A 12904-nucleotide genomic window follows, 5' to 3' on the forward strand; every position below is an offset into this window, starting at 1 on the left:
GAATTTGGGTCCATTGGTTGGCATTATTCTCCTCACGATGTGCGCGAGCATCGTTTGACTAATCAACAATTTTTAGTCTTAAGCCATTCCAAAATTGTGCTTCAAGTACCAGTGAAAAGAAAGAATTCACCGTTCCGCATACATGATCCATGTGAGCATATGAATCAAAAGGTTTATATAGAGGTCAATCAAGTTAGGTCCATACTACTATTATAACCTTTTAAAAGTATCAGTCCAAAGTCAAAAAAAAAATTAACATCAATTATATTTTTCGTATGAAAGAATGATTTATTTTTCTCTCGACATCAACCGTTAGATCGTATAATGGCTGCTTCAAAATCTGGACGGACAAATAGAGGAAGAAAAGATTGAAATGCTTTGAAAATTGTGCAATATGTGATCCGGTGGCTAATACCGTGAAAAAGGAGATCGACCGTTCTTTTGCACGAAACATACAACCTGGTCCCAGACCAAACATCTTTGCCTCCAATATGTAGAATGTGTTGGCCAATAGCAAATCAACCATGCTTTCCACTGGCGTCTCTTTTCTCCCGCTTCCCATCTTTCCACCACTTTTTCCGGCACAAGGACTGAGGGTTGAGTCGGCGGCTGAGTTACCACAGCTCTTTAGCCCATCACACCGACGCAAGTCCATGTTAACCTAGAGTACCATCGATCAGACGGCTAAAAATCATCGATCATACCGTGTGATGAGATAAAAGAGAATCCTCTCTGTTTTCTTTTGCTATGTATATATATACAAATATTGTATTTTTTGTTCCGCGGCAACGAAATAAAGGTGCTTCCGTCCCCTGTTTGGAATCAGCCAGTTTCGTCGCCGATCCTCGCTATATTCGGCCCCTTTCGCGGCCTTATTCGTCGCCTGGGTTGGGGGGAGTGGAAAGGAGCCACCTTTTGGAGTTCTTCGTCGGATTTGAGTCATGGATATTTGATTTGGATGCGGAACTGGTCGGAATCGGTGGCAAAGGTAGGAGTTTGGGGATCCAGAGGAGGCTTGGGATGTGGTGTCTGGAGCTGGCTGAACGAATCTGAAGGGTTTGTGGGTGTTGCTGGGGTGGGCGCTGGGTTTGAATCGATCGAGATATGCGGCGGAGGGCGCCCGAGTTCCGGCGCCCGGCAAGGAGGAGGCTTTCGGATTGGATCTGGTGGCTTCTGGGGATCTTTGTCATCGCAGGGTTGATGCTTTTTGTCGTCCACCATCATCAGCAGGACAGATTTGGGCTGCCGATCCGGGTGAGTGTTTTGATGCTCTTTGAATGGTGTTTTTTGAATCTTGTATGTGTGTAACTTCAATTGAATTATTGGATCAACTGATCTTGTTTTATTAGTTGTATGTTTTGAAGGAAAAAAAAAGGCTCTTTTTGATTGCGTTTCTCTTGTTTTGTCTTGTTCATCCTGTGGAATTCTTCAAGTTGGAAGCTTTTTAGCTTCTTGGTTCAGTGGAGTTTTGTTTGGGGCATTAACTCATTGGTCATTGATTCTTATGTTGGCTGCCGCCGCCGGAGCTAAATGAGGTTTTCTGAAATTAGTTTGCTGGAGAATCCTAGTTGGAGGCTGTTTCCTGTTAGAAGTGGGGTCTAATCTTAAAAATTAGGTAGAATGTCCGTTTAGGTGATGTGAAATTTACTCTAAATATCATATTGATTTCTTTTTCGTTGATGTCTTTTGCAGTATTGATGAACTACGTCTTACTATCAAAAACTTCTCAAAAAATGCAAAGATTTAAAGATAAAAATGGATTTTGACAAATTTTGGGTGATGTGGGATGTCATTGCTTAATTCATTAATCAACTTTTAATATTGAATTGAAAGAATACTATGATAGCATCAGCATGAACATACGCTACTTGTGTGATGAAGTTTCATGTATTGCAAAATTTACTTGTCATTGCTGAACAGCTTGCCGTAATGCAATGAGTTGATGGGCCATCACTGGGATTCTAATTGTTAAATATGAGTGAATTTGTTGTCAGAATTCTAAAATCTTGCGGAATTCATTTCTCTGAGAATATTTTGACTAACTGATCCATGGGCTTTGCATCAACCAGTGGATCTTTTTATCTTCGTCATCCTTTATACGTTACCATAACAACCAACTGCTTGCTCCCTTATCTAAATGCTGTTATGGGCATATGCCTATGCCAAATTGACGAGCACACATGAAGTTTCTAATGCCATTGTTCTAATTTATTTTTTGTCAATGCACTATAAATACATAAATGCACTTATACCTAGTTTTATGCATGATCATGATTTCCCCACTATACAGATCTGGAATTTTGAACGTTAATTTCTCACTAGGAGTACTATATCCATCTCCCTAAATAATTAAATTTGGAAACTTCATTATGATTGAAAAAACTCCCTGTTAGTTTTATTTGCATGACTCAGTCTGTCCAAGGTTTTCTTCTTGGTGGAGATCTTGACATGTATTGTTTTCAGGCAGTCACTTATTCCGTACATGTAAAAATTGGCCTTCTTATCTTGGCTGACAAAAACTGATATATCCTCCTGATATAAGCCAATTAGATACCAATATATCAGCTGAGAACTTTAGTTTTTATTACTTTATATAGGTTTATAATCACTATTCAACAAAATCCAGGCCTCAAATGGTTGTCAATGTTTTCTTCAGTATACCAGCTGATATTTCAGTATCTTAGTCATTCTTCTGATAACTTAGTTCCTTTAGAATTTTCTAGCTTTCCATCTTAGTCAACATAATTTAATTCATCTTGGTATTGATTACTCACTGAGATGAAAGAGATATGAAAACTTTTCTCACTAACTCTATCATATGCAATTTGTCACATTGGATCTCAAAATATTTTGATGTATCAGTATACCAGATTGTATCAATTGTGGAACTTGAATACCAGAATATTTGTTATGGGTCTTGAGATGAGGAATTCAGTTTTATTGGGGAGTATATTTGATGCAAGTAATTTTCTTGCACAGTCTAAACTGATGCTCAAATTGTATCTGTTGCTGTATAAGACCCAAGATCATGGACCTTAATAGACTCATTAGCCCATGAGTATGGTTTGCTGTTCAGCTTATTTCTGGGATACAATATACATCCATTATGATGCCCCATAAGATAGTTTTGTATTATCTAGGAATTTTCTTTTAACAAGCTTTGTTTCATTTTTTTTATTAGGAAATTTCTATAAGCTGAGAAAGATATTTGAAGTTGCCCTGGTAAGATAAAAAAACATTCAAGTTGGGATTTTCATTTTTAAGAAAGAAAAACATATCAGTTTTGTATGCTAGCTGGTAAATTTAAAGGATCTTACATTTGTATGATTTTCTCCTTCACATCATTATTAGATTCCTTTAAAAAAACAGAATCAATGCTAATCTCAGCATTTCTACAGATTGCAGCATGATGAAAGCCTGTGGTTTTTAGGTTCTTATTGTTAATTGGTATTGTCTTCTTCGGCAATGTAGATCTCTTTCTTTTTCCCCTTTGTTGTGAACTTAGCAAAGTGTCATTTTGATGTAGTTTAATTTTAGTTTGAGGTTAAGATTTGGTGTCTTATGATAATTTTTGGTCTGTATCCAACTTTGTGCATTTTATTTCTTTTTGTGCAAAAGAGAGGGCAGATACTTGTAAGTGAGGGACATGTTTTGGGATTCAGATTGACTTGGCTCTCTGATTTAAAGAAAGAAGAGAGACACAGAATGGGGCTCCGAACATTTTTCTTGGAGCAAAAAATGTCTGTCTAAAGCATGGCAAATTCTAGAGGATTTTGGAGAGTTTGGTCATTCACATAAGAAAGAAGCAAGACACGAGAAAAATAGAAGGGAGAAGACAGTGTAGGGAGGAGGATAGAGAGGAGGAGAAAGAAGAAAATGAAGGAGAATTGATTAGTGATTGAGAAAATAAGAAAAATAGGAGAAGGAGAAGCAGCAATTCACTTAAGATGATATTCTTATTTATTTGTTTGTTTATTATTATTAGTGCCTAGAGTGTGGACTATGGGGGTTAACTATTATTATACATTGTAGATCATTCAAATCCTCCCATATCCATCATATGTTTCAATCTGAAGTAAAAATCAGTGTTAGACCATTTCTAAGATTCAATCATCAAAACAAATTTTCATCAAGTTGGTACCAAAGCATAAAGATCATAAATGTATGTGTTGGGATGTCAATGGATGTCGCATTTGGTGAATGATTTCACTGCTCTGAACACAGTTTTTCTATCTCAGTGAAGTGGATGAGTAATTGGAAAGGTGATTTTTGGTCCAACTTAAATAACTTATGAGTTTCATGAAGAAATCAGAGGGCCATTTGTGTCCAATTTTTGTCAAATAATAAATAGTGGAAGATTGGAGATGGAAGACTTGACATCTTTTATTTGAGAGAAGATGTTTCGATTGTTGCAAATGAATGTTGAAGGACAAATATCCTAATTTGGAAGAACCCCAATGTCAACATCATTCAATAGTGCATCAGGTGCATTCCGTTGGTGATTTATATTCAGCGGCACATTGCTCCAATAGTCCAACTGCAAGAAAGCTCTGCATCGTCCTCTACAATTAGATGAGATCTAGTGGTGCGATGAAAAGATTGGCTTCATTTACATGATCTAAAAATGAAATCCATGCAGTAGGAATTAATTAGTTTGTTATTATTTGAACCATGGGATGTAACATCATGATATTTAAGTAATCTTTATAATGTTTTACAATCATTGATGTTAGTTTCTGCACAAAGAGGATTGATGGATGTGGTTGAGAGACATTTATTGGGTAATGGATGCTACAAGTGGGTGCTCTGATTGTTGAAAATCATTCTTCTGGGGTCCGGGGGCAGATGACAATATCCTAGGAAATTTTGAGAATTCTGCTATGGAAGGAGAAAAATGTGAGATAAAAGGGTATACTGAAGATAGCTAAAAGAAAGAAGCCCAGAGTAGGAGGGACAAGATAGGAGAAGAGAAGGGGGCGAGAATGGGAAGAAATTGGAGCATTTAAAATTGTTGATGTTAGTATCTGCACAAAGAGCATCGATGGCTGTCTCTGACTTGTAGAAAGTAGAAAGATCTGTCAAAATCATTCTTTTGGGGTTGGGGGGAGATGACAATGTACTAGGGGTTTTTAAGAGTTCTGCCATCAAAAGAGAAAAATGGGAAATGAATGGGATTGTGAACAAAGATTGAAAATAAAAAAAGAAAGCAGAGAGTAAGAGGGAAAAGATAGGATGAGAGAGGAGGACGATAATGGGAAGAAATAGGAGACTTAACCAATTCATAGGAGGTGGGGGATAATTTAACCAATGGTTCTTTGTGGAGTAGCTGTTGAGTGTCAATTGAGATTAGCGGATAGTGATGTTAGTTCTTGTCTTGTGTACGGTTCAGCATACTATTTGCTTTACTCCTGTAAAGTGGCGGCGCATAACTTACATAATAAAAATGCTGCAGTTGTTGATTTAGCTTGTGACATTGGTTCCCACTTTGTTTTGGAAATTTTATAAATTTCTATAGGCTATTCAAGACAAACAAGAAAAAGAAAAGGGAAAAAGAGTGAAGATCTAACCGCTTTATTCTGTCAGCATAACCATCACTATATTAGCTTTAATAAGTTTATAATTGGATAGGTACACTGAAACAATCTGAAACTATTGATTAGCTCAACTTTGTGAATGTGGAGTCATCTCCTCAATTGGAAGGCTCAGTCCTGATCTGGTTGCAATAGCAATGCATCAAGTAGCCTTTTGCTTGCTTTCATTGCTTACGATTAATGTCAGTGGCATAGTTCAGGTTTTTGACGATGTCCAGGAAACAAAAGCAGTATTTTTCGACTATCAGGCCATTTCCTTCATGCTTAAGCATTTAATATCTTTTTGCAGCGATTATTCAGTTAGGTGGTCTCTTATTGAATCTCTTGAAATGCTTTGCTAAAATGGTCTGCTAGACTTCGCCACCTGTATCTGAAAGTGCATACTGTTTTCTCCATGGTATAAGTTGTATTTGCTCTTCAACTTTTCTTATGTATACCACATAAATCATAAAGGACTTTGTTTTGTGCCGCTTCTTATGTTTTCTATAGGTTTTTCCCTCCTCAGCCCACCTCACTCATGCCTCTACAATTTTCAGGATGAGGGTCCGGTGACCGAACATATCTCTCATGGAAGTTTAAATCTCACACAAGAACTTTTAAGTAGTACTTCTTTTGCTAGACAATTATCTGATCAAATGACACTTGCCAAGGCTTACATAGTCATCGCAAAAGAGCATATCGACCTGCAGCTTGCTTGGGAGCTTAGCTCACAGATCAGAAAGTGCCAACGGTTGCTCTCTCAAGCAGCTGTGAGAGGGAAACCGATCACCCAAGAAGAAGCCCATCCTGTAGTTAGCCGCCTTGCACAGCTGATATACAAGGCCCAAGACTTGCATTATGACATCAGCACAACGATAACCACATTGAAGAACCATGCTCGTGCCCTCGAAGAGCGTGCAAATGCAGCGATAGTGCAGAGTGCAGAATTTGGTCAATTGGCCGCTGAAGCCATGCCTAGAAGTCTCCACTGTTTGAACATAAAACTGACAGAAGCATGGTTTAAAGATCCTATGCTTAGAAGACTCGCAGATGAGCATAGGAACTCACCTCGTCTCGTGGACAACAACTTATACCATTTCTGTATATTCTCTGATAATGTGCTTTCAACTTCAGTGGTCGTGAATTCCACTGTTTCCAATGCTGAGCACCCACAACAACTTGTGTTTCATGTGGTCACCAATGAGGTCAACTACCGGGCCATGGTGACCTGGTTCCTCAGGAATGACTTTAAAGGGTGTACAATAGAAGTTCGAAGAATAGAAGAGTTCTCTTGGTTGAATGCCTCATACTCCCCACTGGTCAAACAGTTGTCGGATGCAAGAACCCAGGCTAATTACTTCACCGGCGCTTCAGTAGATCAGAATGGGGAAACAAAGTTCAGGAACTCAAAATTTGCTTCGTTGTTGAACCACTTGCGCTTCTATATCCCACAAATACACCCACTTTTGGAGAAGGTGGTGTTTCTTGATGATGATGTCGTGGTGCAGAAGGATCTAACGCCTCTATTTTCAGTGGAACTGCATGGGAATGTAATTGGAGCTGTGGAGACCTGCCTTGAGTCATTCCATCGGTTCTACAAATATCTCAATTTCTCCAATTCACTGATCAGCTCAAAATTTGATCCTCAAGCATGTGGATGGGCATTTGGGATGAACATATTTGATCTGATAGCATGGAAGAAAGCAAACGTGACTGCAAAATATCACTACTGGCAGGAGCAGAATGCTGACCAGATGCTCTGGAAGACGGGCATACTTCCTCCTGGCCTTCTTGCATTTTATGGGCTGGTGGAGCCACTTGACCGGAGATGGCATGTTCTGGGATTGGGATATGACTTGGACATTGATGATAGGTTGATAGAGAGTGCAGCTGTCGTGCACTATAATGGTAATTTGAAGCCATGGCTAAAGTTGGCCATCAGCAGATATCAGCATTTATGGAATCGGTATGTGAATTCCACACATCCATATCTTAAAGAGTGTATGATGCATTGAAGCATGACAGTTTCACTCGATTCTTCTTTGATGTTATCTCAATTTCTCATTGTCAAGTTAAAAAGTTTCAGCTTGATGGTCGTCATTTTGAAGTCTTATTTATTTTTTGAAGAAAGTCATGTACACGAGAAGGCATCAGCAGTATCATTGTCATATCTGTGGGTAGAATTTATTTTGGAAGATGCAATAAGTTCATTGTTAGATCTTACATTTCTTTGTACCTCAAATTTTGGTAATTGAATCAGATAATCGGACAGCACAGCAATTGTCAAACAGAGGTTCACTAGGATCAGTTCTTAGATCTCTGGAAAACTGAAAAAGTTCTCTATATGAATTTGACTGACTCTTTTGTTTATATAGGATTGCAGTTTCTATCAGCATGTTTGGCTACAACAACTGGATATCGTGTCTTATTAAAATGATAATTTTATTTTTCGGAAGCTTAAAGTCCGGCAGACATTAAATTGGGACAATGCTTAGAGTTAGATTTATAAATCATTTCTTCAGAGCTTATCAATGGAGTGGTTCATCACTCTGTCTTTATGGTTTACATATTGCTTTTTTCCCAGTGTATATGGTTTATATATTGTTTTTTCTGCGAGATGGATTGAGGACATTGGATACATTGTATGAATGTTGGAACGAATGCATTCATGGGAATGTGACGGATGGAATGTGGGCATGCATGGACGAATTCCTCTAGATTTGCATCCATATCCAAGGACTGAAGTCACAGGCAAATTTACTACAGTTTTGATGTTGATTTCTTGAAGCATGTGAACTGATAAGCAGAAAACCCAACTTGTCCATTTTTTTAATGCTGTGGATCATCTTGATCTTAAAATCATCATTCACTGCTTTTGAAGTACTCATGATATGTTTTGGATCTTAAAGATATTCTATGCTTGCACTGTTATAGGTTTGTTCATTGACATCAATGTCCAGAATGATTTAGTTAAAAGGAACCCGTCCATGAAGACTTGAAATTTTGCAACGATACATGACCTACAAAAGTCTGCGTCAGTTCCTCTGGCATGCCATCACTGTATGAGTTAGGATCCATGCTTGATTTGAGAGAAAATATTGAACAGGTTCCCAATTGTTCATCATGCAGGTTCATGGAACTTACAATCTATGCTGATGTCGCCCAACTTGAAGTCGGCACATCAATGGCTGTCTTTCGTGCCGACATCAAAAATGAAAAAGACAAGAATGTCATTATCAAATTTTTATAAATCAAGATCTTTTGTAGTGCGCGACTTACACCATAGAGTGCCGTGCAACATTCTATAACCACTATTAGCAAATGAATGGCTATCAAACAAGACATATCTTGTATGATAGGTAAGGCTACTTTGTTTGATAATCGTCCATCAATAATAGCTATTGATGGCTACATGGTATAAATACCGCACAAACCGTACACTGTAGGGAATTCATACTTGATTTTCGAAGGACTCATAGGAGATGATGTGCATGAACGATCACATGGTCATCATTGGAACTAGTATTCTTCAAGGAGCACGGCAGCTCCCTTTTCGATGAGGCCATGGCTGCATAAATCCACTGCTTCAATTCATCCAGTTCAGTCCCTTTTTGATGAGGCCATGGCTGCATAAATCCACTGCTTCAATTCATCCAATTCAGTGCCAATTCTGGATGACCTTACCGCTTACGATGAGGCAGATTAAAAGGCGAGGATGTGCGGCGTGATGTGACCATCGACCAACCAAAGTTTGACATACGTGGTACCAACTTTTGTCTGGAGCCATGCAAGTCGTCCAAGCGAATCCTTGTGAACCCTATCCTCACCATTCTGGCATTCATGTCCTTCGAATCTTGTGGTTGTCTTAGCACTGCCCCGTGAACCACCAGTGGCCCAACAGCCCGCATGACATCCAAGCAATAAATGTACGTCAGTACATGAGCTTCGCAACATCCCCAGCTAGCCAAAGCCAAAGCCAAAGCCAAAGCAGACAGCCTAAAAGAAAGCAAACACCTTCCAACCTTCTCCTCCTCTCCTCGCTGATGCTTTGGTAAAAGGCCGCCAGTATTCGCTCACAGTTGCATGTTCTCATATGATCGACATAACGGTTGCTTTAAAGTTTTCATGGATTCCCAATGAAAAGGAGATGCCTACTAGCTCTAACCGTTCAATTCCTTGCGCTTCTTGGAGGAGTTGGTACATCTAAGACAAACATCCTATAAATACTTAACAGCCTGTGTTCCATCCATAACAAGAATAATTCAGTGTCTTGAGACATGGGTACTGTGGCTAGAGTCTACTGCTTGTTATTGTTAGTCGTATCCTTCTGTGTTTCTTTAGCTGCTGACCATGGAACAAAGAAGCTCCCATCTGCAATGGTGGTTGGAACTGTTTACTGTGACACCTGTTTTCACAAGGAGTTCTCAAAGCCTAGCCAGTTCATAGCAGGTTAATTAGTTCTTTCCTCTCTCTCTCTCTCTCTCTCTCTCTCTCTCTCTCTCTCACTTGAACAAAATCCGATCTTTCAAACTTCTGATAAATAAACTCTTTGTTCTACTTTCACCACAGGTGCTTCAGTGGCAGTTGAATGTGGGGATGGTGCTACCAAGCTTGGCTTTCGGAAGGAGGTGAAGACTAATCGGCGTGGAGAGTTCAGAGTTCGACTACCTCTTGACATTGGCAAGCACATAAAATTGATTGAATCTTGCTCTGTGAAGCTAATTAGAAGCAACGAGCCATTCTGCTCCATGGCTTCCTCTGCCACTTCCGCCGGGCTTCGTCTCAAGTCTAGAAGGAATGGTGTGCCCGTCTACTCAGCTGGGTTCTTCACCTTCAGGCCTTTGAACCAACCAGAACTCTGCTATCAAAAGCCAGTTCTTGGAGACCAGAAGCTTGATCAATCTTCGTTCTTCTTTCCTCCGGTTCCATTTGTTCCGTCTCCGCCGAACATTGGTGGAATTCCGCTGCCACCCAACCCATTGCAGCCACCACCATCTCTTCTGCCACCAGTTTTTCCACAGCCACCACCATCCCTTCTGCCACCACTGGTGCCACAGCCACCACCGTCCCTTCTGCCACCAGTTGTGCCTACGTTACCTCCATTTCCATTTCTAAATCCACCACCACCACCACCACCGGCCTTCCACTTCCCTCCACTCCCGTTCCCTCCAAATCCTCTGTTTCCTGGTATCCCACCGGCTAAACCTTCAAAAAAGACCTCCCCATGAGTGAGAGACTGCATCTTTAACCAAAATGTGTTGCCTTAATTATCGTATATAAACAAAATGTTATGCACCTTGTGAGTTTTTGACAGTTGTTTGGTTTTGGATTAGCACAAGTAATAATGTACATGTAAGTGGATTGCTATTTCAATAAGAAGAGGCCTCCTTCAAGCAGTCAAAATTCTGGCTCCTATAAATGTGAGTCATAGTAAAAAGTAAAAACAAACATTGACTGTAACTTCTTTCTTTTTTTTCTAAATCAGAGCTTTCACTTTTGCTGTAGCATCAGACCATGACAGAATTAGTTAGTAAACTTTTTACAGACCATGACATTACAAGTTAGTGAGCCTTTTACAGACCATGACATCATTAGTTAGAAAACCTTTTAAACTTTCGCATCATATGGTCCACTAAACGGTACCTTTACTGTTGAAATAGTTTTCTGAATTACTTATCACAATTTTCTTGTGTCTTCCACAATTATGTTTGACATCTTGTATCTCACTGATCATTATTCTACCGTATTAATCTTCAAATAGTGCAAGAACTGAGCTTTTTTTTTAATGTACATATCCCAAGAATGTGTTATGTTAAGAGAGAAATGGGGTTTACCCATCAATTCAAGTCATGAGCCTATGAAATGAGAACAAAGAGGTAAATAATTTCAAGCATGTTTTGTGCGTGTCAGAGACATCAGATGCATGGCTATTCTTGTCAAGAGCTATCCTTTACCCATGATACCTGGCTATTTTTGTTCTGTCCACATGTTCCACCAAATAGCCTTCACCAACAGGTCCCATCCTGTTCTTATATTCTAACTCTATTATTCCTCCTCTTTTACCCGTATAAATATAGGATCCCAAGCCAATCTTTTCTCTCAGCCCTTTAAAATTAGGGCTGAGCAAACCACCGAAATCTAAAGAAACCGACTCGTATGAAATCGAAATTGAATCAGATTGTGATTCATAAAAAATTTAGTTAATTATGGTCGAATTCGATTTTTATAATTTTAATTTGTATGAAATCGAATCCGACCGATCGATACAGTATTTTCAATATTTAGACTATTTAGAGAATTGAAAATTGATAATTATAACATATTATGTACTAATTTATGCATGTTATGGAATTATTATATCTTAGTTTCTATATGAATTGAATGATGTATTGGTTTGTAATATTTAAAATCAATATTGGATTAACATTGAAGTCCAAACTAACACAACACATCCGAACACGCTACAAACCATTAACTTCGGTTTCAAACGATTTATATATAATAAAAGGTCAGCAGTAGGTTGGATTTTTTTCAATCCGATTGGATTTGGTCAGATCAAATTTTTTTTTCCACCTGATCCAACTCAACCCATACTCAGCCCAACTTAAAATGCTATCAAATATTCCTAAAAATAAAATTTATTTTATCCAAAAAAATGAACTAGCTCCAGATTTAACCAATTATCTATATCTGTGTATAGAGGTAGATTTGGGTAAGATCGATCGGATCTAGGCTCGATCCGATCAGATCAAAACTGGACAATGGAGGTCTTACATCAATGATCCAAGCTATTGGATATGATCTACTACCTCAAAATTGTTTGCATACCAAAAATTATCTGATTTGAAGATCTCTAGCCTATGCATCAAGTGATCAAAAAATATATCTAATTCAATTTTATTTAGGCTGTCTAAATTTTTGACTACTTGATGTATGGGCTAGAGATCTCTAAATCATATGATTTTTTGTATACAAGCAGTTTTAAGATAATAGATCATATTCAACAGCTTAGATCATTGATATAGGATCCCTATTATACAATTTTGATCTGATCAGATTTGAGTCTAAATCTGAACAACATGATTTTAGTCTGGCTCTCTCTCTCTCTATATATATTATCATATCCTATTATTGACTTAAACCTGGTCAAAATTAAGGACACCTCTCCGGCATGATGGTCCCTTTGTATGGTCCCAAAATGTCGTAATTTGCTACTGTTGCAATTTCTCTCCCTTATAATCAACTATTTTTCTTTGGGAGAAATCCGAAGGTAACCCAGCAATGAGGAGAGAGGCGCCGACTAACTGGACCTGGACGAAAACCTGTTAGTTTGA

General features: G+C 38.6%; 2 protein-coding genes across 2 annotated transcripts; both read left to right on the forward strand.

The window, feature by feature from the left end:
• Positions 1-615: 615 nt before the first annotated feature.
• LOC105056063 (hexosyltransferase GAUT11) lies at positions 616-8032 on the forward strand. The gene is made up of 2 exons (XM_010938127.4): positions 616-1254; positions 6128-8032. The coding sequence occupies exons 1-2, from the start codon at positions 1105-1107 to the stop codon at positions 7583-7585; spliced, it is 1608 nt and encodes a 535-aa protein (XP_010936429.1). The 5' UTR covers positions 616-1104; the 3' UTR covers positions 7586-8032.
• A 1453-nt stretch (positions 8033-9485) lies between these two features.
• On the forward strand, positions 9486-10973 carry LOC105056062 (uncharacterized). The gene is made up of 2 exons (XM_010938126.4): positions 9486-10019; positions 10140-10973. The coding sequence occupies exons 1-2, from the start codon at positions 9848-9850 to the stop codon at positions 10796-10798; spliced, it is 831 nt and encodes a 276-aa protein (XP_010936428.1). The 5' UTR covers positions 9486-9847; the 3' UTR covers positions 10799-10973.
• Positions 10974-12904: the final 1931 nt, after the last annotated feature.

The sequence above is a fragment of the Elaeis guineensis genome, chromosome 13 (assembly GCF_000442705.2).
Source record: "Elaeis guineensis isolate ETL-2024a chromosome 13, EG11, whole genome shotgun sequence".
Classification (NCBI taxonomy): domain Eukaryota; kingdom Viridiplantae; phylum Streptophyta; class Magnoliopsida; order Arecales; family Arecaceae; genus Elaeis; species Elaeis guineensis.

Coding starts and splice junctions, on each gene's coding strand:
- LOC105056063 (XM_010938127.4), top strand. CDS start 1,105: ATGCGGCGGAGGGCGCCCGAGTTCCGGCGCCCGGCAAGGAGGAGGCTT. Junction 1,255..6,127: donor GATTTGGGCTGCCGATCCGG/GTGAGTGTTTTG, acceptor TACAATTTTCAG/GATGAGGGTCCGGTGACCGA.
- LOC105056062 (XM_010938126.4), top strand. CDS start 9,848: ATGGGTACTGTGGCTAGAGTCTACTGCTTGTTATTGTTAGTCGTATCC. Junction 10,020..10,139: donor GCCTAGCCAGTTCATAGCAG/GTTAATTAGTTC, acceptor CTTTCACCACAG/GTGCTTCAGTGGCAGTTGAA.